Source organism: Myotis lucifugus, unplaced genomic scaffold (assembly GCF_000147115.1).
Source record: "Myotis lucifugus unplaced genomic scaffold, Myoluc2.0 scaffold_633, whole genome shotgun sequence".
Classification (NCBI taxonomy): Eukaryota; Metazoa; Chordata; class Mammalia; order Chiroptera; family Vespertilionidae; genus Myotis; species Myotis lucifugus.
Genome location: NW_005871681.1, coordinates 141252 through 162582, shown reverse-complemented (window position 1 = coordinate 162582; position 21331 = coordinate 141252). Strand labels below are relative to the sequence as shown.

The window sequence follows — 21331 nt, the reverse complement described above, 5'->3', positions numbered from 1 at the left end:
TGCATACAAGTTCTGTGGTTAATCACTCTCCCCATCATCTGTACTTCCTAATGGGGGGGGATTTTAAAACATGTCAGAATCCACTCTCCCTTTAAAAATGAGGCTTGGCTCAGTGGATAGAGCGTCGGCCTGTGGACTGAAGGGTCACGGGTTTGATTCCCGTCAAGGGCACAGGCCTGGGTTTCGGGCTCGATCCCCAGTAGGGGCCGTGCAGGAGGCAGCTAATCAATGATTCTCTCTCATCATGGATGTGTCTATCTCTCTCTCCCTCTCCCTTCCTCTCTGAAATCAATAAAAATATATTTAACAAAATAAAAATGAAAACAGGCGGCCATTGTGTTCACTAGTACAGTCCCCCCTATACCTGGACTGTGAGTTGGGGTGTAGATGATAGGAAAATAGGAATGGGAACAGAGGAGGGGGTGCCGGTAGGTTCTGGGTTAAGGAGAAGAGGCAGGTGTCTGCTTCGTGCCTGGGGGCCGCCCAGGACTGGGTGTGTGGTTTTTGTTAGTCCCGGGTTCACCCTTCTAGGCTCCATGCAGCACAGCTCGGCCCCTTCATCCGCCACTGTCCGTGGTGGCCATCGCCCTGCTTCAGACGCTGAATGCCCTGGTACTGGCCCAGAGGGCAGCACACAGGAACCAGCTTACCCTGGTTTGGGGTGGGGCGGCCTGGACTTGGGGTGAGAACTCGGGAGCACACCCACAGGTGTGTGGGCCGGCTTTGAGGGGACCGGCAGACGTCCCTCGATTGAAGAAGGAGATGCGTGGTTTTGTTCTCACTCTGAGACCTCGGACGTGAGCTTAGCCACATGGCTGGAAGGTGACAGCAGACTCAGAATCAGTCTTACCAGCCGATCGGTCAGTCGGTCGGTCGGTATTCCCCGAGAGCCAGCCCCGTGCTACGCAGGTTTTTAGAAACGATTCGCTCACTTCATCTTCCTCCACCTTTGGAGGCAAAATTAATTGTCATGTTTGGGTGGGGGCAGTAGGTCTACCTAAGGTCACAGAGTTAGGAGCTGGAGGAGAACCAGACCTCTGAGTACTGCCTGTCCCCTACAGATCGCGTGGATGTTGCGTGGAGCTGCCATCACGATTAATTTCCTTTGAATTTTCCTAGTGCATATGGTTCAATCCACGTGACTTAGAAACAAATGGTGCGACTCTGCTCGCCTGTAGAATTTAACCATGAGCAAATGGTTAAATGCCTTAGTTCATCGTGTCTAAGACCAAGTCAGGATGTATCCCGAAATCAGTGACATCATAACTTAAATTGGCAGTATTTTTTCTCTCTTAGGGGTGCCTGAGCTGATAGTGGTGTCTTCGTCAGTGCTGGCATAGGTGCAGGTTCACATGCAGGCCTTCTCCATAACCTGTAGGAAGCTGCGGAGCCTCGTCCAAAGCAGTAGTTGCTCATGTGTGCGCACACCAGCCGCACTGGACACTGCAGTGGTTGAACCCTGTGACCTGCTTGTACCAATGTTTCATTCATGGCCACTTAAGGAGTCTCTGCCTTGTTTCGGGAATGCATAAACTTAGGATTGCACTGAAGTCAAAGCTAGTACCTGTAAGCAATGAATTTGATATTTTATTCAAATAAATATATCCTTTTTCTTTACTAGGAAGAAAACGCTCGAAAAAGAATCCTGTGTCCTTTAGATCCGAAACAGTAAGTACGGGGTAGATAAGGGGTTTTTCTGTGCCGGAAACAGTAATTGTCACAAGTCTTACCTTAAATAATTTTCTCTTCAAATGTAGCACAGTCTACGAAGATCAATTAGCAAAGCATTTGAGGAAATGTAACTCAAGAGAGAAGCCAAAACCTGTAAGTAGCTGATCAGTATAACTGAATGGTGACCGTGTGCTGGGTGATGTTTTACAGACTCAGTAGATTACAGATGTGAGCATTTAACTCTCGTCTCCGAGGCTTGAATGCGGTTACTGCATTTGCATGTGTGAAGGCCAGCACTGTATCCGACAGAGTCCTCGTTCAGATAATAGAATTTTATGCAACCAGAGTGTAGTTCAGAGAATAATTTCACAATGTGTTTATTCAAAAATATTTCCTTAGTGTCTCCTAGGGTTATTCCAATTAAATTGATCCCAAGGGGCTTATTTGAAACTGGTAAGCTGTAAAGAACGGGTATCGTAATAAGGTCAACAGAAGGAGTGCACATGTGATAACACACACTTATCTAAAAATTAAAATTAAGCCCAAGAGACCAAGAAAGGCTTCCCAGAGAGAATGATTATCTATTTTCATTAGTATTTTAGGTGGAAGAAATCAGACCTAAACTGTTGTGACATCGGTATCTTACCTCTGGTGTTGGTCATGCTTCCTGTCTGATCAGCAGCCACGGGTATAGTTGATGCTTTGTTTTTGCTTTAACGCCGTGAACAGAACTGACACAGCCCTCAGTCTGTGCTGTAGTGAGGTTAAAACTCTTCATAGAAAATTACTGATGAATTTCTCTAGACGACAGATGTTCACAGAACCACTCACTAGGATAGAAGATCCGTGAACACAGAGGTCCTTGTTCTGTTCTCTCCTGTGGTGAATCCTCAGCACCCAAAGCTAATGAAGGGCCACAGTAGGTGCTCAGTAACTGTAATGAAGGACCATAGTAGGTGCTCAGTGACTTTGTAATGAATGACCACACTAGGTGCTCAGTGGCTGTGTAATGAATGACCACAGTAGGTGCTCAGTAACTGTAATGAATGACCACACTAGGTGCTCTGTAACTGTGTAATGAATGACCACAGTAGGTGCTCAGTAACTGTAATGAATGACCACACTAGGTGCTCTGTAACTGTGTAATGAATGACCACAGTAGGTGCTCAGTAACTGTAATGAATGACCACACTAGGTGCTCTGTAACTGTGTAATGAATGACCACAGTAGGTGCTCAGTAACTGTAATGAATGACCACACTAGGTGCTCAGTAACTGTAATGAATGACCACACTAGGTGCTCTGTAACTATGTAATGAATGACCACACTAGGTGCTCAGTAACGTGTAATGAATGACCACAGTAGGTGCTCTGTAACTGTGTAATGAATGACCACAGTAGGTGCTCAGTAACTGTAATGAATGAATGGGTCGAAGGGAGGCACAGACGGGGAGAAGGGAAGGATCAGTTTTTCAGTTCAGTTTCTGTGAGCTCTTCACAATAACAGTATTTTTATGGTTTTGTTTTGGTTAAGGACTTCTTTATTCAAGATATTAACGCAGGCCTAAAAGACGAAACAGAAATACCTGAACAGTTAGTAAGTACTTGACTTTTTACTTTTAAACAGCATTTATAAGCTGTCTCCACGTTGAATAAGCTGCGTTCCAATTTTTGTTTGGAATAAGTTAATTTTTTAAAATTTAGAATGCATTTTCCTTTAGAATTGATATTCTTAGTGATCAGCTCACCCCTCATTTTTTTGTATGTAGGTTCCAATTTCTTCTCTCCCTGAAGAGCAGTTGGAAATTTTAATTAAGAAGTTGAAAAAAGCAAGTGAGGGTAAGTCTGCCTAAAGTTGTGAGTTCAAGACTTTTAAGAACAGTTAGGTGGTACGTGAACCGGCACCAGTGTGGTTGAAGGGTGTTCCTACCATTGTCCAGAGCCCTGTGGTTTCAGGTTTGGTTGCTTAAGCTCTTGTGCTTACATTTGGCACAGGTTTGAACTCTACACTTAAAGATCAAATTATGTCCCATCCAGCATTGCATGATGCCCTTAATGACCCTAACAATGGTGACTCTGCAACCAAACACCTGAAGCAGCAGGTATGTGTAGGCCACGCTGATCCTGAACACGGCCTCTGGTCTGTCAGAAGCTAACATTCCGTTCCTTCTAAACGTAGCTACTAATGAGCTTCCACTCAGTGTGCCTTTCAGGGACAGAGCCCTTCCCTTCTAATAAGTATGTGTAAACGTCTACTAAAATGTTCGGCCTGACTATGGGTCTGAGTACTGCGTGTTAAATATTTAAAAACAAAGCAAGAGAAAAAAATTTAAAGCCACAGACATCTTCCTTGTGACCATGCCGCCTTCTGTAGACATTACCTTCTGCTATTTTTCCCACTTGAGCCAGATGTGTTTGCTCTCGTTTATAAAATAATCTCGTGAGGTTTGCAGGCTTCTATTTTAGGTAACATTGAGAAATTAAAGTTACTTGGTCCAAGAAGATGCTTTGTTGAGTTTGGAGCAGGAAAGGGGAAATTATCTCACTGGGTTGATATTGCCTTAAAAGATGCCGAAGAAGTTCACTTCATCCTCGTAGAGAAGGTGCCCACGAGGTTCAAGGTGAGCGACCACGGCCACACACTGTGCCCAGATGGGCTTGCACTTCCTCGTAGACCAGAGGCATGTCTCTTAATGAAAGGGGATTTTGCTCTGAATTTTGAAAACAAATAGAACTTGTTTATTTTCATAAAGCTTTTTCTTAAACATAGAAAAGCCATGGTTATAATAATGTTCTGTTTGTGCAGGTAGATGGCAAACACAGAAAGAAAAATTCAGTGTTTCAAAGACTTCAGATCGACATTCAACACCTGTGTTTGAGTGAGTTGCGTAACTTTCCGTTGTCTGCCATAAATCATAGACGTTTCCAACTCGGGTTGCTTGGAAGTCCAGCCATGCATGACACACGTGAGGCGCGAGGGCGAGGCCTGGTCAGGCAGCTGCCACGCTGCTCGCTCACAGCCGCCTATGCTCCTCACCCAGCCGCTGCGTCTTTGAGCCTCATTCCTAAATCACCAAGTGCGAATGTTTCGTTTGAGTCTCTCTCAGCCCTAAAATTCAAAGACTCTGCTTAGTTCTCTGTTTGGGGAGGCACCGTAAGGCCTTATCCCACGAGGGGCTGACTTAGTTCTCCTCTCCTTTTATGTCAGACAGGATTCCCGTGCTGAGCAGGGAGAGGCTGCCTGTGGTTGGAATCGGAAAGCACCTGTGTGGCGCGGCGACAGGTAAGCCCGCACACCCATCACGTCTCAATGCTCTCGAGGTCCTAGCGCATGGCCCCGCCATTTCAGGGGTGTCTCCGTGTTCCCGTCACGTGGTCACAGCTTGGTGGTCTGCACGGGAGCACTGCCCGTAGGAGAGCAGACAGGGCCTCCTGCTCAGCTGCTCATGGCCCCGTGTGAGATCAGATACAGGGCGCTCCTGCTCCCCGTCTTGAATGGTGTGCTTCTCCTCGGTGGCTCTTCCTTCCTGGTTCTCCCTCTGCGTCTTCCCTCGATCTCTCCTTTCAGGACTGGCACCTCCGCCAGCCTACACGGACGCCTGGCCTCTTCATTTCTTTCTTCGGCTTTTCTTGAGGTGGAAACCTCCGTGGCTTGTAAGTGTAGGGAGATGAGTTTGCTCCGTGCGAGGCATTTCCTCAGCCAGGGCAGGAGACCTGAAGTCAGTCCCAGGATTTGGACTGAAAGATTTTGCAAACTAGACCTTAAGCTTCGGACAGTTTTATGGGGAAGTAGACTTTATGCAGAATAAATCATTCAAGAAAGTGAGACGATAGTGAGAAAGGAGCAAATACGAACAAAGCTGACCATTCAGAAGAGAATGATCACTGGTGGGAAGCCAAGCAGGTTGGCTGCTTTTGGTTTGGGGTTTTAGAAGCCATAGTGCTCCCTCGAAGTGAAAGGACTCGTGGGGAAGACGCTGCCCTGGGGCCGTGGTTGTGTTTGCAGATCTGGCGTTACGCTGTCTGGTTGAAACGTACGGTGCCAGGCGTGAGGAGGGGAATGAAGAGCCTTCAGCCAAACGGATAAAGAACAATAAGGCAGACAAAGACCTGGGCGCTGCGGCCGAGGTCGGAGGTGAAGGGCACGTGGCGGAGGAGTGGAGCCCTGTGGCTGGCATTGTGGTCGCGCTGTGCTGTCACCACAGGTGCGATTGGAGACACTATGTGGGCAAAGACTATTTCAGGGCCCGGGGCCTGGGAGCCCTGGAGTTCCACTATTTCCAGCGCATGAGTAGCTGGGCGACGTGTGGGAGGCGGACAGCTGCTCTGGAGGCCTCCAGTGTCCCCAGGACAAGAGATGACGAGAGCGAGGACGGCGAGGAGCATGATGGCGGGGGACACAGAGGCCCTGAGGACCGCGCCGGGACTTTGCCCGGGTAAGTGACGGGGAACTGGACAGCTCTGGGGCGGGACTGTCCATCATCTCTGTTCCCAGACGAATGCTGCCGAAGTTCATTCATGAACATGTGTGTGGCCGTCAGCTCAAAGACTCACGTCTGCACTGTGGTCATAAGCACAGCGTGTCTGGGAAGCATGGGACACAGCGCCCAGGGTCTGGCAGCTCACCGGCGGCTTCCAGTACACAGGAGCCATAAAAGAGCTTGTTGTAAACTGACAAACGTGAGCGTTGCTCTGTGTGTTCTTTGCTGTAGGTTTCTCCCTGCGGAGGAGAAGGAGAGGCTGGGGCGCCTGTGTAAGCTGCTGATTGACCAGGGCCGCCTGGAGTACCTGCAGCGGCGGGGCTTCCGGGCCGCGCTGCAGCGCTACGCCGACCCGGGGGTGTCCCTGGAGAACGTGCTGCTCACGGCCTTACCCGCGCAGGCTCCGCCAGCAGACGCGACTGCTTGACGGAGAAGAAACTGAACACCATCTGTCTTCCACCAAAAAACAAGGCCTTCTACATTGTATTTTTATATTCACAAAAATATCATTTATAGCAGGTAATGCGAACTTTAAAAAAACGTTGTGCCTCATTGAACTTTGGTACTAGCTTTGTTTTTTACTTGAGAAGAGTCCAGGCTTGAGAGAATTTACCAAAGTCACTTCAGCAGGCACCTGGGTCCCGTCAGCCGTCGGGGTCTGTAGAGGCGGGGGGCGTGGTCGCACAGTCGGCTGCGGCATCTGAAACACACAACAGGTCGCCATGGGACTAGCACAGTCACTTTCTAGGTACATGAATTTTGGAATTCATTGTCCCTTGGTTTTATTTAGTCCTTTTTATTTCTCAAGTTCAAGGCGTAATAATCAGTTGTCAGTTTCTAACGGGGCAGCCTGCGCATTGGCTTCTGTGTGGGTTTTCCTTTCCAAGCAGATCTGGAAAGAATAGTCAGTTTGCTTTTTTCCTTTGCAAACAGATCCAGAGCTATTCACAATCAACCAATAAATTCACCTTCAGATTTCCAGGGTCAGATCTGCGTTTATATATTCTCAGAATTTGTCCAAGCAAACTCCAAAACCGAAGCGATGTTTTCCAGGGGAAGAAAAAACTATTTCGTTCTATTGGGTATTATACAGTTAGAACTTCCAAAAAGACACTGAGAAGCCCACTTCACAAATTAAGTCGAAATTTGCAAATAACTTCTGAAGTTAATTATCTCACTTCTCTTAACAGGCTACTTGTACATGTATAAATACAAATATAAGTGTGTTCTCTCTTGTTTGGGAAAAGAATTTGGAATGTAGTGAAAATTAGGTAGTGAAACCAGACACCTCACACTGATGCCTCAGTTACCTCGTAAAGAGTTTCTATGCACAGCAATATTAAACCAGTCACATGGCGAGACTGGGATTTTCCACATCGCATCCTTGAGTGATTCTGCCTTTATTTGTAAACAGATGTGTTAATCATTGGTACGTTTGCCAAGACAAAGATTCAGAATTACTAGTTTTGGATTAATGATACTCTTAGGAAACTTTTTTATAGGTCTGTGGTTACATGAATTGTAAATGAAACAGCGTATTTTTAATTCCTGACTTTTCTATTTTAGTTTAATCTCATGTTTTGTGAAACTGCGTGGGTTCAAATCCCAAGCCTACCACCTCTCGGCTGTGTGACCTTGGGCAAGCTACCTAATCTCTTTGTGCCTCAATTTCCTCTTAAAATGGGGGTGACGACAATAATAAAGCCTACCTCGCAAGGTTGTTGTGAACATCAGATGAGATTATGAATGTAAAATGCTTAGAATAGTCGGAGCACAGAGTAAGTACTCAATGAATACTAACTGTTATAAATAGTGCTAGTTCATGAATCTCATCATTTTAATAAATAATAAGCAGACTTGGTTGTATTGACTGTTTAAGTTAAAATCTTTTTCTCTTGTTATAAGTTGTATGCAAAATATTATTAAAGTAAGGTAGTTTGATTCTATTTTAAGTGAGTTACTCATGTGCCCCCCCATTCAAGGAAATATAAATGAAGATAATACATCCTATATAATAAGAGAGGAATATGCTAATTAGCCATTATGCCCTGAGGCATAACGACCAAGCACATCACGACCAGATCATGGATCAGCAGGAGGGTGGGCCAGCGAGGTACAAGTGGGTGCAGAGAGCTACAGGAGGGGGCAGGGCAGCAAGCCAGGAGGGGGGTGCAAGGGGGAGGGGGGAGCTACAGTAGGGCGGCAGTGAGCTACTGGCGTACAGATTCATGCGCAGGGCTACTAGTCATTCAGTAATTAACCTGATACACTGGGTCAGACGATGCTCATTTACGTCACACCATCCGTTTTGTACCATTCAACACCTCATGCCCAGAAATAAGTGATTATGCTATAGGAGGCACAATCACTTGTTTCATAAAACATTTACACACACACGAGAATCACCGACACAGTCTTGTGGTCCATTTACATTTCCGACACGGGTACCTAGTTCTCTATGGGAAGTAACGATTGCCCTTCAGCATGCCAGCCGTAGGCCAATCGCAGCTTTCCCCCACCCTGTTCATTGCCCTTAGCATCCTGACCGACATGTGGGACGTGCCCCTAGCTGCTCCTCACCTGCGGAACCTGCAGGTTCAGCTGGTGGATGTTCCTCTCCCATAGATGCTTCTCTCCCTCTGCCTTCCTCTTGCTCTAAAATCAATAAAAACATGTTTTAAAAAGATAGAAGAAATCCACAAAGGAGTTCATGAACGTAAGCACTCCTCCACCAGAAGGAATACGGAACCTGCGTGAAGCACCAGTCGCATACCTGCTTGTCTCCGGGACTCCTGGATGTAGGTGCGCATGAACTGGAGGCCGAATAATTCCTGCTTCTCCTCCTCCTCGGTGCTCTCAGGGGCGGGAAGGGTCACTTCCAGTCTCAGCGGGTTGTCTCTGAAGTTGACAAACCTAGCAGAGTGCCAGAAACCAGGGCTTATAGGTGCCGTGGGAGTGTGCACTTCCCTGGAGACATAGCAACGATGATAGTATAAGCCAGCGGTTGCCAGCCTTTCGGACCTCCTGGACCCCCAGTGGTCCACGGACCACCGCTTGGCGACCGCTGTTCTAAACAACTCATTCTAGCTGGTCCCAATGACTGAGCATCTTGGTGAGATGTGACATAGCCCAAGAATCTCTACGTTTCTTTCTTGAAGAAAAAAATACTACTTATTTCCAGAGCTCGTAAAAGTAACTGCTAGTCCTGACGAGTGTGACTCGGTTGGGCGACCTTCAGTGCACTTCAGTGCAGGAAAGGTCACGGGTTCGATTGGTCAGGGCTCATGTCCAGAGTGAGGACTCCTCCCAGTAGAGGGCGTGCAGGAGGCAGCTGATGGATGTTTCTCTCATCAATCTTTCTCTCTTCTTTCCCTCTCCCTCTCTAAGATCAATAAAAACATTTTAAAATAAATAAAAGCAAGCAACTGTTAGCAGCACGGATTTAATGTGGAGCAGTGGGACTTCCCAGGGCATTGCTAATGCATCTCAAACACACAGAGGCTCCTCAACCTGACAATGGGGTTATGTCCCGACAGACCCACTGTAACTTGAAAGTCAGCCGAAAATGCATGTAATTCCCCGAAGCTACTGCACAGGATAGCTTCACCTGGCCTACCTGACACATGCTCAGAACACTCCCATTCGCCTGCACTTGAGCCAGGCCATCTAACAGAAAGCCTGCTTTATCTGTACAATGAACGCAATAAACTTAATATGCGTATTTTATAGACTTGCTTGTGTCTTTTTATCACCGTAACTTCACCATCTGGAACAGACCTTGGTAGTCACTGCACAAGTGAATGAATGAATGAATGAATGGTTTTGTTACAGACGTGGGATTTGGCATGAATTCTCATGTCTTATGTTCACTGCCAAGAAGTTAAATTTTGGGAGGAAGATACCAAAGGAGTTTTAATAGTAATGAACTTAGGCAATTTCATGAAAACGTCACCAACAGAGGGCATTCCTTGCCTGGCCGCGTGCTCAGTGGTTGAGCATTGACCCGGAACCAAGAGATCTTGGTTCAATTCCGGGTCAGGGCACATGCCTGGGTTGTGGGCTTGCTCCCCAGAATGGGGCGTGCAGGAGGCAGCCGATTGATGATGTTTCTCATCGATGTTACTCTCTCTCCCTCTTCCTTCCTCTCTCTTTAAAAGTCAATAAAACATATTAAAAAATATAGGGCATTCCTTGATGCTGATAAATCCCAGCACGGCTTTAGTCTTATGGACTCGGTATTATATGCATCCGATTGGTAAATTAGAGTTTCAAAGTGGGACACGTCTTTGAAATGCGTGTACTCATCTGAAGGAGAACTCGGATGTGTAGTGACTCCTCTGTGTGGCTGTGTTCCGCAGCCGGAAGGAGCGTGCCAGTCTGGTGTGGAGAACCCGTACCTCAGGCTGGGCATCTCGCCCATGCACGCCGGGATGTCTTGCAGTTTGTTGTTGCAGAGAACGAGCGTGCCCAGGTTTTTCAAGCTGCTGATGGACTCGGGCAAGCAGGCGATTTCATTCCGCTGCAGCCACAACGTGTGCAGACTCTGCATCCTGAAGAATTAAGAGGTTTCTGCGATGAGTCCATCACACACAATATAGACACCCTGGTTCTTAGGAACTTAACAAAGAAATGTCACCTTCGGTAGCATCTCTGCTAGCCAGCATACCTATTGAGTGAACTCACCTCCCCTCACCTGCTTATAAGGGAACGGCATTGGGGAGTTCATCCCTACGGGGCAGCGTCATGGTGCAGAAGTGGAAATGAGATCAGTGTATTCTAGACTTCTTCACTGCTCTCATAGAATTTCTTAAAGAAGGGCTGCTGTAAATGGGATCGAATCCGAATCAGCAAAAATCGGAAATTACTAATGTGCTCAGCAGGCAAAGGAAGTGTGCATGTGGTTAACACCATAGACTCTGGGGGCAGGCGGCCTGGGTTCAAGTCCCGGATCACACACGTACTGTGACCTTGAGCAGTCCGGCTTCCTCGTCCACTCCTAAAGTGCACAGAAGTGTGTGGCATGCACCACACAATGTTGTCACCATTGCGGCATGTTCTCGTCACATTGCTATTTTACTTTCTTTTCTTTTTTTGGAGTAAATGAAACTCTTCTATTAAATGGTAGCACAGTTAGAACTAGATGTATCTACTGTGCCTATGCTTGGGGTCCCCTTCATTTTATTTGTTATTTCTTATCCTAGGTTACTTCATCACGCCCATTGGTAGCATTAAAAGTTGTTTGCTTGCCTGGTCGGTGTGGCTCAGTGGTTGAGCATCGACCTATGAACCAGGAGGTCACTGATCAATGCCCGGTCAGGGCACATGCCCAGGTTTTCTGATCAATGCCCGGTCAGGGCGTGCAGGAGGCAGCCGATCCGTGACTCTCTCTCCTCACTGATGTTTCTCTCTCTCTCCCCCTCCTTCCTCCCTGAACTCAGTGTGGAGTAGAAGCTGTTTGCCTTACCTCTCTATGGCATCGGGGAGCTGCTCGAGTTGGTTGCTCCCCAGGTCCAGCCACTCGAGGGCGGGCATGCTCAGCACGGCGGCGGGGATGGCGGTGAAGCTGTTCATGCTCAGGTCCAGGTGGGTGAGCTTCGTCAGGCGGCCGAGCTGAGGAGGCAAGCGAGGGTCCCAAAATGAAGGAACGAGCTGGACACGCCCCTGGCGAGGGAGCTCCGTTACAGCGAGGAAAGCTCCCGTAGGCGTGGGCTCGATGTCCTCATCGTGGAAATCAAAGGAAACCTAAGTGACCTCCAGCATGAAGCGCTCTCCCACGGAAGCTCATCTACTCCCAGGAAAGTCTCCCCCGAAGAGACCCAGTCCCAGGCCTCGCAGACCTGCCGGGAGGGACTTCTTTCCTTTCTCACAGTAAACATGCTTTCCTTTCGTCCAGGAGCGGAGATTGGTAGGGAAAAGCTCATATTCAAAATTATCTTTAATGGGACCCTCTTCTCTGTGCCGATGCTCTACATATGGTACCTCAGGCATAGAATTTACCGTTTAGTCATTCCACATTTTTATTTATTTATTTTTAAAAATATTTTTATAGATTTCAGAGAGGAAGGGAGAGGAGAGAGAAATAGAAACATCAATGATGAGAGAGAATCATGGATCAGCTGCCTCCTGCACGCCCCTCACCGGGTATCGAGCCTGCAACCCGGGCCTGTGCCCTGCCTGGGAATCGAACCAAGACCTCCTGGTTCATGGGTCGACGCTCAACCACTGAGCCACTCCAACCAGGCAAGCAAACAACTTGTAATGCTACCAACAGGCGTGAAGTCCTCTAGGATAAGAAATGTTCCATTAGTAATGGGTGTTTCTCCAGCTTTCAAGTTTAAGCCATGAATAAAACACTTCATCAAAATCTGTCATCAGACTTTTACGATTTTAAACGGCTCAGAACAGAGTATAAAGAAATTGTTTTTACATCAGCATAAATATGTTTGTGTTACCTGGCGGGTGTGGCTCGGTGGTTGAGTGTCAACCTATGAACCAGGAGGTCAGGGTTCGATTCCTGGTCAGGGCACATGTCTGAGTTGCAGGCTCGATCCTCAGTAGGGGGTATGCAGGAGGCAGCCAATCAGTGATTCTCTCTCATCATTGATGTTTCTCTCTCTCTCTTCCTCTCTGAAATAAATAAAAAAATATTTTTAAAAGCAATCTGGGCACTCTATAACAACCACCTAGTTACCAAAGAGTTTTTTCTATCAACACATTGTGCTTCATGATGACGATTCATTCATTCGACACACATTTATTATGTACCTGGGTTGCGGGCACATCCCCAGTAGGGGTGTGCAGGAGGCAGCTGGTCGATGTTTCTGGCCTTCAATGGATCGCAGCCTGGTCAATGAAGGATGTCAGCACTGTGACAATAACAGAAGCATCTTATGCTAAGCGGAGGTTTCTCTTGTTTAAACAATGCCTCTTACTTAAAATAACAGGAAACGGCTTTCACTACATATTTCCTGGAAGAAAATGGGTAGTGTTTCTTTACTAGTGCTGCTTTGAACGATCCTACCACTGAGAGAAGCAAGCCACTAGCAGACGGGCACCGGCGTCGCCGGCACTCTCCCTGACCTCGGGAGGAAGCTCGCAGATGTCTCTGTTGACAGCCAGTTCCAGTTTCTCCAAGCTGGCGCAGTTACTCAGCTCCGGGGGGACCGTCTTGATCTTGTTGTAACTAAGAGTCAGCTCCTGCAGTCTAGTAAGCAGCCCTACGAAAACAGTGCACAGTGAGACCAGGTGGGTGGACAATGTTTCGTTGGGAAGTATTACACATTAAGAGCTTGCCAGGCCCGGCCGGTGTGGCTCAGTGTTGAGCGTCGACCTATGAACCAGGAGGTCACGGTTCAATTCCCGGTCAGGGCACATGCCCAGGTTGCGGGCTTGATCCCCAGTGGGGGGCGTGCAGGAGGCAGCCGATCCATGATTCTCTCTCATCATTAATGTTTCTATCTCCCTCTTCCTTCCTCTCTGAAATAAACAAAAACATAATTAAAAAAAAAGAACTTGCCAGTTTTATGTTGATATATTCACAGTTGACAAGTTGTTAACTTTTCCCAGATAAGGGGCTGGTGTACCAGTGCTTCAGGCAAAAACACATTTTTTTCATCCCGTTTTATCTATACTATATCCTGACCGATTTTCACTTTGGGGATTTCCTTTCTCCTTTAAGTGATCTTTCTTTTTTTTTTAAAAAAAATGTATTTTTATTGATTTCAGAGAGGAAAGGAGAGGGAAAGATAGAAACATCATTGATGAGAGAGAATCATGGATAGGCTGCTTCCTGCACGACCCCTAATGGGGATCAAGCCTGCGACCCAGGCATGTGCCCTTGACCAGAATCAAACCCGGGACCCTTTAATCCACAGGCTGACACTCTATCCACTGAGCCAAACTGGCTAGGGCTAAGTGATCTTTCTAATTTCCTTTCTTCCCTTCACACTCTCCCCTTCGAGGAGGAATTACTGAATCAAAAATATTGGTTTTAGAATCTATACAATTACATTTCTGAAGAGACTTTTCTGCATGGATCTCTCCTCCTGAATCACCTCAGTAAACCCAGGACCGTGGATCCCCCCAGAACATCGATGTAGATCAGATGTTTAAAATTTTCTCAAGACTCAGGGCTATGGAATGATGAGATCTTTATTCTATGTATCAAACAAAAAACCGGTTTTATTTTTAATGTATGATTTTTTATTTCAGAGGGAGAGAAACGTTGATTTGTTGGCCCATTTATCTATGCACTCATTCAGGGATCAAACCCGCAACCTTGGCGTATCAGGATGATGCTCTAACCAACTGAGCTACCCGGCCGCGGGCCTCAAACAAAAATCCAATGAAAAGCACACCTGCGGGTGGATAAGACAGCACGGGGATAAAAGCAGTTCCTTACCTATCCCTCGGGGTATCTCTGAAATCGTGTTTCGAGATAAATCTAACACAATGAGGTTCTGGAATCTTCCGATGAACTCAGGGATTTTCAACAAACCAGTTCTGTGTAGCTGCCACTCCTGTAGCTGATTCAGTTTCAGGAGAGAAGAAGGAAGGGTCTGAGTCGAGAGAAAGGAAAGACAGGATGTTACTTCCATCACTCCGTGTCCTGCCGCACGGAAGTGGGGTCGTAGAGGAATTGTTGCATCTGTGAAAGAACCTTGGAAAGTGGGTGATCTTTCCAGTGCTTTATGTTACTCACTTTTGGGGGGCTGTGTGTGTGCCTGTGAGTATATATGAGAGTCGGTGGACCTGATAGCAATAATATCTATTTCCATTTTGTGAAGTTTTAACTGAGTTATTTGCTTCAGAAACGCTATGTGATTTTCATTAGGCAGATGGTCATCCTTTATTTTTTTAAAAATGAGAAATAACTTCTGAAAAGGATTAGAAGAAGAAATACTACAAATGATTTAAGTTTACGCAGAGTAGAAGCAAATTGAGTTTTTGCAGACACACACACACAAAAACTATGACATTATATTTCTTTTCAGCTGTTCATTCCTTTGGGCATGTTATTAAAATTAGAATTTTTAAACTAATTCCAGTCTTAATGACACAGTGTCAGAATCATCCTCCTGCGAAAAGCAGAATGTGGACAAACCACCGAGCATTACCTGCCACGCTTACCTTCCACTCCTCCTGCTCTATCTTCAAAATAACTCTGCCATTTTCCCTGGTGACCTTTTCCTTCAGCCTCGTCAAGGTGACCCGCTCCTCCCAGATCCGCACGAGCCTGGGAGACAGGGAGTCCCTTAGCTCACAGGCCAGGACAGAGGCCACACTCACCTTCCTATTCAACTGGGCAGAGCAGACACGACACTGGGTGTGAGCCAGAGCATTCACTTTTCTATCAAGGAGGGCCCTTCAAAAACAACTGATCAGCAGTGTCTGGAGAGCAAACAAGAACTTATTTTGTAAGGATGTTAAATATGATCAGTATCACAAATGCTTTGTTTTTACGTCTTTGAAAAGTATCGTAACTCCCCATGAATTTGTTCTAGCGGCTTTATGGAGACATAGCTTAGTGCCATAAACCGAACCCTTTTACAGTGCAACTTGGCGGTTTGGGTATATGCACAGAGCTGTGCAACCATCTAATCCAAAACCGAAGCATCATCAGAGAATGGAGGTTTAAAACATTTGAATATTTCCTTGTCAAAATCTCTTGACATCTGGGAGGTAAGATATATTCTTAACAGTTTTGCCTATTAACTGATCTTCAGCAAGGGTTTTATTTTAATGCACAGAAACCCAAATATCTCTAAAAGTGTAATGTTTGCTGTTTGTGTTTGTAAAATATTTCTGTAGAGTCTGTATATTTTCATCTGCGACTTGCCTAAGATTTAACTAATCAGCTAACAAGGGAATGTCGGTGTGTGTGGCCTTCTAGACTGAACAGCTGAGCTCCCGATTGACAATGAAAGTGTTTTAAGATTAAAATTAAGAGAAGATTACATTTTGCAAATTCCAAGTAAAGATTCTAGCTAGAACTAAAAACTAATTTTGGTCTAGGTGTGAAAAAAAGATAGGCATTTCCCCTAAGTTTATCAAATGGTATCTGATTTCTTTTCCCCTAAAGATGGTCAGAAACCTCTAATATGGCATATAGTAATTATATCTGTTAGCGTAAGTGTTGTCTCTAACTCCTGGGCAGAATCTGGGGGTGGTTTATCCTTAGCGCCCCCTGGTGCTCAGGCCAGGTGAAGGTCAGTTTGGTGCATGCATGAATGAATGTCTCCAGGGGCTGACCTAAGTAAATCCAGAGAGGAGTCTAGACGTAACCTTAGTGATGGAGGAGGAGTGTGTAACAACTTTTAGAATTTACATTTGACGAACATAGTCCTCCCTCCCCATCACAATCTAGTCATGAAGCTGAAAAAGAAGACACGGCAGGGGAAAACACTAGTAATTCACACTCCTTACTCTTGCACAGAGAGAACTCAGAGCTGCTGCAATAAATGATTCTTGACGAGACCCAGGTCATAGGTGAAATTCAAGAGTTTAAACCACGCCATGATGCCTGGCCACTGTTTTAAAAACGAGTAGGATTTATTACGAGTGCGGTAAAGTCAACTTGATCAGAAGTGTGTACTCTAAACAAGGGGTTTGTTTCATCAGAGTAGCTCCCTAGACAAAGCCAACCTAGGGAAGTGGGAGACCTGGGGTCGAGGTAATGCACAGGGCGTCGGACTGCGTGAGTGTGAATACCGGTTCCACACTTGTTAGCAACGTGATCTTTGACAAGGGACTGAGGCCTGTCCCTTGGGTTTCCCATCTTGAAAACGGAGAAAATAATAGGACCCATGGGTGACAGCGACTGCTTATCGTCCCCAGTATCCGTTACCCTCTTCTTCCTCAGTAACAGATCCTCTAAATGTAAGTGGGCACAGATGTCATTGGGCCATCCCCCCTTGCAGCCAGATACGCGTCATGGGAAGCCTTGGCCCATGGGATGCTGGCTGGAGCAGGGAGTGCATTTGCCCGCTGGCCGGAGTCCAATCCCCTGGCTGCAGTTGGTGTTTCTATTTGGGGCCTTGGGGTGACTGCAGGAATGAAAGCCACGCACAGTTGAGCAACAAGGTAGACGCCGGAGATGTGACTCAGTGGCTGCTCTTCCAGCCCTGGGCCCCTTCACCCGGAAAGTGGACATTCTGGTTTAAGGCACTAGGATGCCGGTTTTCTCCTCAGAGGAGGCTGTGTTTCAGCACGTTGAGAGGATCACATGAGGTGGTGCAAATACACAGTTCACAGCGTACCTAGTAAGCAGTGGGTGCACAGCGAGGGCTGCCAGCCTCATCACTGTCAGCAGCATCGTTATCTCTCCTGGCTTTGGTTGGGAGAATGGCCCCTCCCCAGGCTTTTAGGGACAGTTATCTGACACCTGTAGTTGCTTATCAATAATCTTTTCCTCCTCTTCTTTGCCGGGAGAATACCTGTTATTTTCAACCGTCTACACTTCCCCCAAGTAACCCGGGTATACCAGTAAGCCCTAATTTGTCTGAATCAATCATACAATCCCATTTCCGAGAAGGTAACTGGATGAGGGGTGTACACATAACCCAATTCTGGCCAATAAAGAAATAGAAATACTTTCTATTCTTCCCTTCTCTTCTCTGGTGCCTGGCTCTGAGGCCTGGGGGTGTAGTCATCCTGTGACATTTCGGGGAGCTCAGCGGAGATGGGCAGTGGAAGGTGACAAGAGAAGCTGACTCTACAAGGCTGTTGGCGTTTTGCAAGTGCCTCATCTCGGGACTTTCTTCCCGCTTAGCCATTTTCGGTTGCATTTTCTGTTATTTTCTAACTAACACAAGACCGTGTAATGCTTAGAAAGAGAACTGAGGAGTGGAGCTATGGGGAATCAGTGAGGAAAAGGGCTCTTCTTGCAAGAATAGCAGAGCACCGGAGACATTCAGTGGGGAAAGCAGGCAGATACCAAGAAGGCAGATGAGAACCAAACGACTTAAATATAGCCAAATCTAGGAGTCAGGGGATTCTTGGAGGCCCTGGCTGGAGCTCACTGCTATTGAAATAGGTGAGAGTCTACAGAGCCTTCTGCCAGATGTTGTTTTATTTCTTAAAATATATTTTCATTGATTTCAGAGAGGAAGGGAGAGGGAGAGAAAGAGAGAAACAGCTCTCATCATGATGAGAAGGTCATTGATCGGCTGCCTCCTGCACGCCCCACCCTGGGGATCCAGCCCTCAACCTAAGCATATGCCCTGACGGGGAATCAAACCGTGACCTGCTGGTTCATAGATCAACACCCAACCACTGAGCCCCGCTGGCCAGGCCAGATGTTGCTTTAGACCCTAGGGGATATGGTGTTGAGCAAATAATCACTGACAAGTAGACTAAATGGTACTCATCAAACTTTGGTGAATGTTGAGCAGAGTCCTCTGGGGACCCAGGAGAACTAGGGTTCTCACAGAGAGACTTTGTGTTTTCCGAGCCCCCGTCACACGGCCACTCTTGATTGAGTTGGGTGTCTGCTTTGGGTATGTGTTGAGGTTTCAATAAATAAACATCTCTATCAAATTCAATACTAAGGCCTGTAACAAATGCTCTTTCCTATAAGAATGCCATGAATTTCTGCTCATTCAAAAGAATAAAGGAAGTATAGCCTACTTCTGTTTAAACTCCTTCTCTCGCTTCAGGTCTTCAGTGAGTATCTGTATCCTCTTCTCCCACACTTCCTTCACGGCGTTGACAGCCCCGGCGCAAACCCCGTTCCCTGACATGGTTTCTCCACATTGTCGCAGAGTCCCCAGCTTCCTTAGGTTTAAATAGCGGGATCACAGGTGTGTCTCAGAAGGGACCTAATTGGACCAGAGGAGGAAAGAAATGCATTTCAGAATGCTCACTGAGTACATCGTGATCAAATAGCTTATATATATAGTTAAATATATTTTTTATTGATCTCAGAGAGGAAGGGAGAGGGAGAGAGAGAGAGAGAGAGAGAGAGAGAGAGAGAGAGAGAGAGAGAGAGAAATATCAATGATGAGAGAGAATCATTGATAGGCTGCCTCCTGTATGCCCCCTACCAGGGATGAAGCCTGCAACCCAGGCATGTGCCCTTGACTGGAATCGAACCCGGGACCCTTCACTTTGCCGGCCGACTCTCTATCCACTGAGCCAAACCAGCTAGGGCTGCTTTTCATTATTAATTGCCTCTACATTATTGATTTCTTTAAAGGAGAAGTATGCAGTATGTGTGGTAAGAGAGACCAAGACAGACAAATAATTGATAACTAATTGCCAATATGCAGAAAACCCTAAGGAGAGGGTCCCTGTTTCTAAGCAGCGCCCGCAGAACCCACACAGGGAGCTTGCGGAATCTTGTGCCATTTAGAAACCTTGGGATACAAATGCTTAGAATCCCACCACCCAGCTGTGTCACAGTCAACCTGCAAGTTGTCTCAGAGGTGAGCCAGTCCGAAGTATTTGCCTATCAGACAACAAAGTATTTATTAAAATCCCAAGTATCTACATGTAAATGTGCGTTTTACTAGACTTGCATGGGCTCATTCATTTCCTCATCTGGTTATCCCCTGACAGGCCAGCGTGGTGCCTGGCCGGAGGCGAGGACAGCAGTGCCGAGACCGGGAAACTCAGCTTCCCAAAGTCAAAAGGAAAGAAATACAACCTCAAAGCAAACGCTCCTGAACCCTCCAGAGAAGGACAATCACACGAGTGACCAGGAACCCCCAGAGTCGTTTAGATCCAATATCAAGTTCAGTTGTACATTCTGGCCAATACAGACACGGTAAAGGCACCATCAGCAGCAGCAACCTATCTATATGTGAAGGAGGAGAAAAAACATTTTTTAAAGAAGACTTACCATCATCGGTGGCGACAGACGCTGACATGCCCACGCTAGCCGCGATCAGCTGAGGGTATGGCAAGGGGACCGTCTCCAGCGTGGCCCTGAGTGAGTGAACCCTGGGTCAGACTGTCACCGAGTGAGAGGCAATGTCAGCCGAGTTCTAAATTTAGTTCACGGGCAAAGCTGAGAATAGCAGGGACCACGTGGAGCTTCTGAAGCATCAGCAGGTGCTGATGTGAGTGCATTCCCACCACGGCAGGACGCCGTGGGCATCACCGAGCAGCAGGCCTGCCTCCTCCTGCGCTCCTGAGAAAGAGTGTCTGCTGAGAGTCCTTCCGCTTTTCGTGACTTCCACCTTGTCAGTATTTAATGAAATTTTAAATACATATATTTTTACTGATTTCAGAGAGGAAGGGAGAGGGAGAGAGAGAAACATCAGTGATGAGAGAGAATTATCAATCGGCTGCCTCCTGCACGCCCCCAACTGGGGATGGAGCCTGCAACCCAGGCATGTGCCCTTGACTGGAGTCAAACCCGGGACCCTTCAGTCTGCAGGCTGACGCTCTATCCACTGAGCCAAACCGGCTAGGGCTAATATAATTAATATATATGTGTTTATTGATTTCAGAGAGGAAGGGAGAAGGAGAGAGAGATAGAAACATCAATGATGAGAAAGAATCATGGACCACCTGCCTCCAGCACCCCCCACTCTGGGGATGGAGTTCACAACCCGGGCCTGTGCCCCGACCGGGAATGGAACTGTGACCTCCTGGTTCATAGGTCGACGCTCAACCCCGAGCCACGCCGGCCGAGTGATAACGCTGTTCTTCAGAATCTATCTGCGCAGTCTCTTCTGCAAAACCTTTCCTCATTTTCCTTTGCCTCTGACCTCCCTCCAACCTCTTATCTAGTCACCACTTCGGACCCACCTCAGCCATCCTCAGCCTCCGAGACCAGCCAACCCCGTTTTCTGACCTTAACTCCTTATTGCCCAGCAACCGTGAACTCCCAAATTCATCAGAATTATTCCCCGAGGTGGAGGCCCCGTCAGCTGCCTGCCACCCGCCTCTGCGGCCTCCACACCCACCTCTCTCTGGGCTTCTGTTTCCACCGCCAGGATATGGCTTTGGGGGGCGCGGGCTGTTTCTTCCGAGAATCGAGAGTCGAGGAGAGGCCCAGGGCTCCCAGCGTCCCTTACAGATGCAAAACCAGCGTGGCGGCCGCTTCTCTTCCGGGACGCGCCACAGCCTCCCGAGGTGAGTGGGTGACACTAGGACGCCTGGAAGCCGCGGGGCCTTGGAGAGGAGCCTGACCAGGCCCCTGTGGACCCGCAGCCCTGGCGCTGCCCCCAGACC

At 47.2% G+C, this 21331-nt stretch overlaps 2 protein-coding genes across 9 annotated transcripts in view; one reads left to right on the top strand and one right to left on the bottom strand.

Moving 5' to 3' along the window:
• Positions 1–8097, top strand: part of TRMT13 (tRNA methyltransferase 13 homolog) — a 9229-nt gene extending 1132 nt beyond the window's left edge. Inside the window, exons 2-11 of one of the 8 annotated variants that reach the window (XM_023746179.1) lie at positions 1622–1668; positions 1758–1824; positions 3205–3267; positions 3440–3509; positions 3666–3772; positions 4124–4351; positions 4477–4549; positions 4879–4953; positions 5677–5875; positions 6383–8097. In XM_023746179.1, the coding sequence (XP_023601947.1) occupies positions 1622–1668; positions 1758–1824; positions 3205–3267; positions 3440–3509; positions 3666–3772; positions 4124–4351; positions 4477–4549; positions 4879–4953; positions 5677–5875; positions 6383–6578 (1125 nt within the window). In that variant the 3' untranslated portion in view covers positions 6579–8097. Of the gene's footprint in view, positions 1–1621; positions 1669–1757; positions 1825–3204; positions 3268–3439; positions 3510–3665; positions 3773–4123; positions 4352–4476; positions 4550–4878; positions 4954–5676; positions 6107–6382 lie in introns of all 8 variants that reach the window. The other 7 variants (XM_023746176.1, XM_023746175.1, XM_023746177.1 and 4 more) reach the window with 7 other exon arrangements.
• Positions 6736–20103, bottom strand: LRRC39 (leucine rich repeat containing 39). Its single transcript, XM_006105072.3, has 10 exons — positions 19992–20103; positions 18779–18969; positions 15281–15386; positions 14553–14709; positions 13232–13368; positions 11616–11761; positions 10549–10701; positions 8925–9064; positions 8732–8806; positions 6736–6851 (listed from the first exon to the last, which is right to left on the bottom strand). Exons 2-10 carry the CDS (start codon positions 18889–18891, stop codon positions 6796–6798), a joined length of 1083 nt encoding a protein of 360 aa, XP_006105134.1. The 5' UTR covers positions 18892–18969; positions 19992–20103; the 3' UTR covers positions 6736–6795.
• Between the last annotated feature and the right edge of the window lie 1228 nt (positions 20104–21331).

Bases quoted from the DNA above. Each gene is read 5' to 3' on its own strand.
- LRRC39 (XM_006105072.3), bottom strand. From the start codon at position 18,891: ATGTCAGGGAACGGGGTTTGCGCCGGGGCTGTCAACGCCGTGAAGGAA. The intron at 9,065-10,548 runs GTACGGGTTCTC...GCACTCTGCTAG, and splicing joins GGCGAGATGCCCAGCCTGAG to GTTTGTCAACTTCAGAGACA. The intron at 8,807-8,924 runs GTATGCGACTGG...TATTGATTTTAG, and splicing joins GGAGTCCCGGAGACAAGCAG to AGCAAGAGGAAGGCAGAGGG.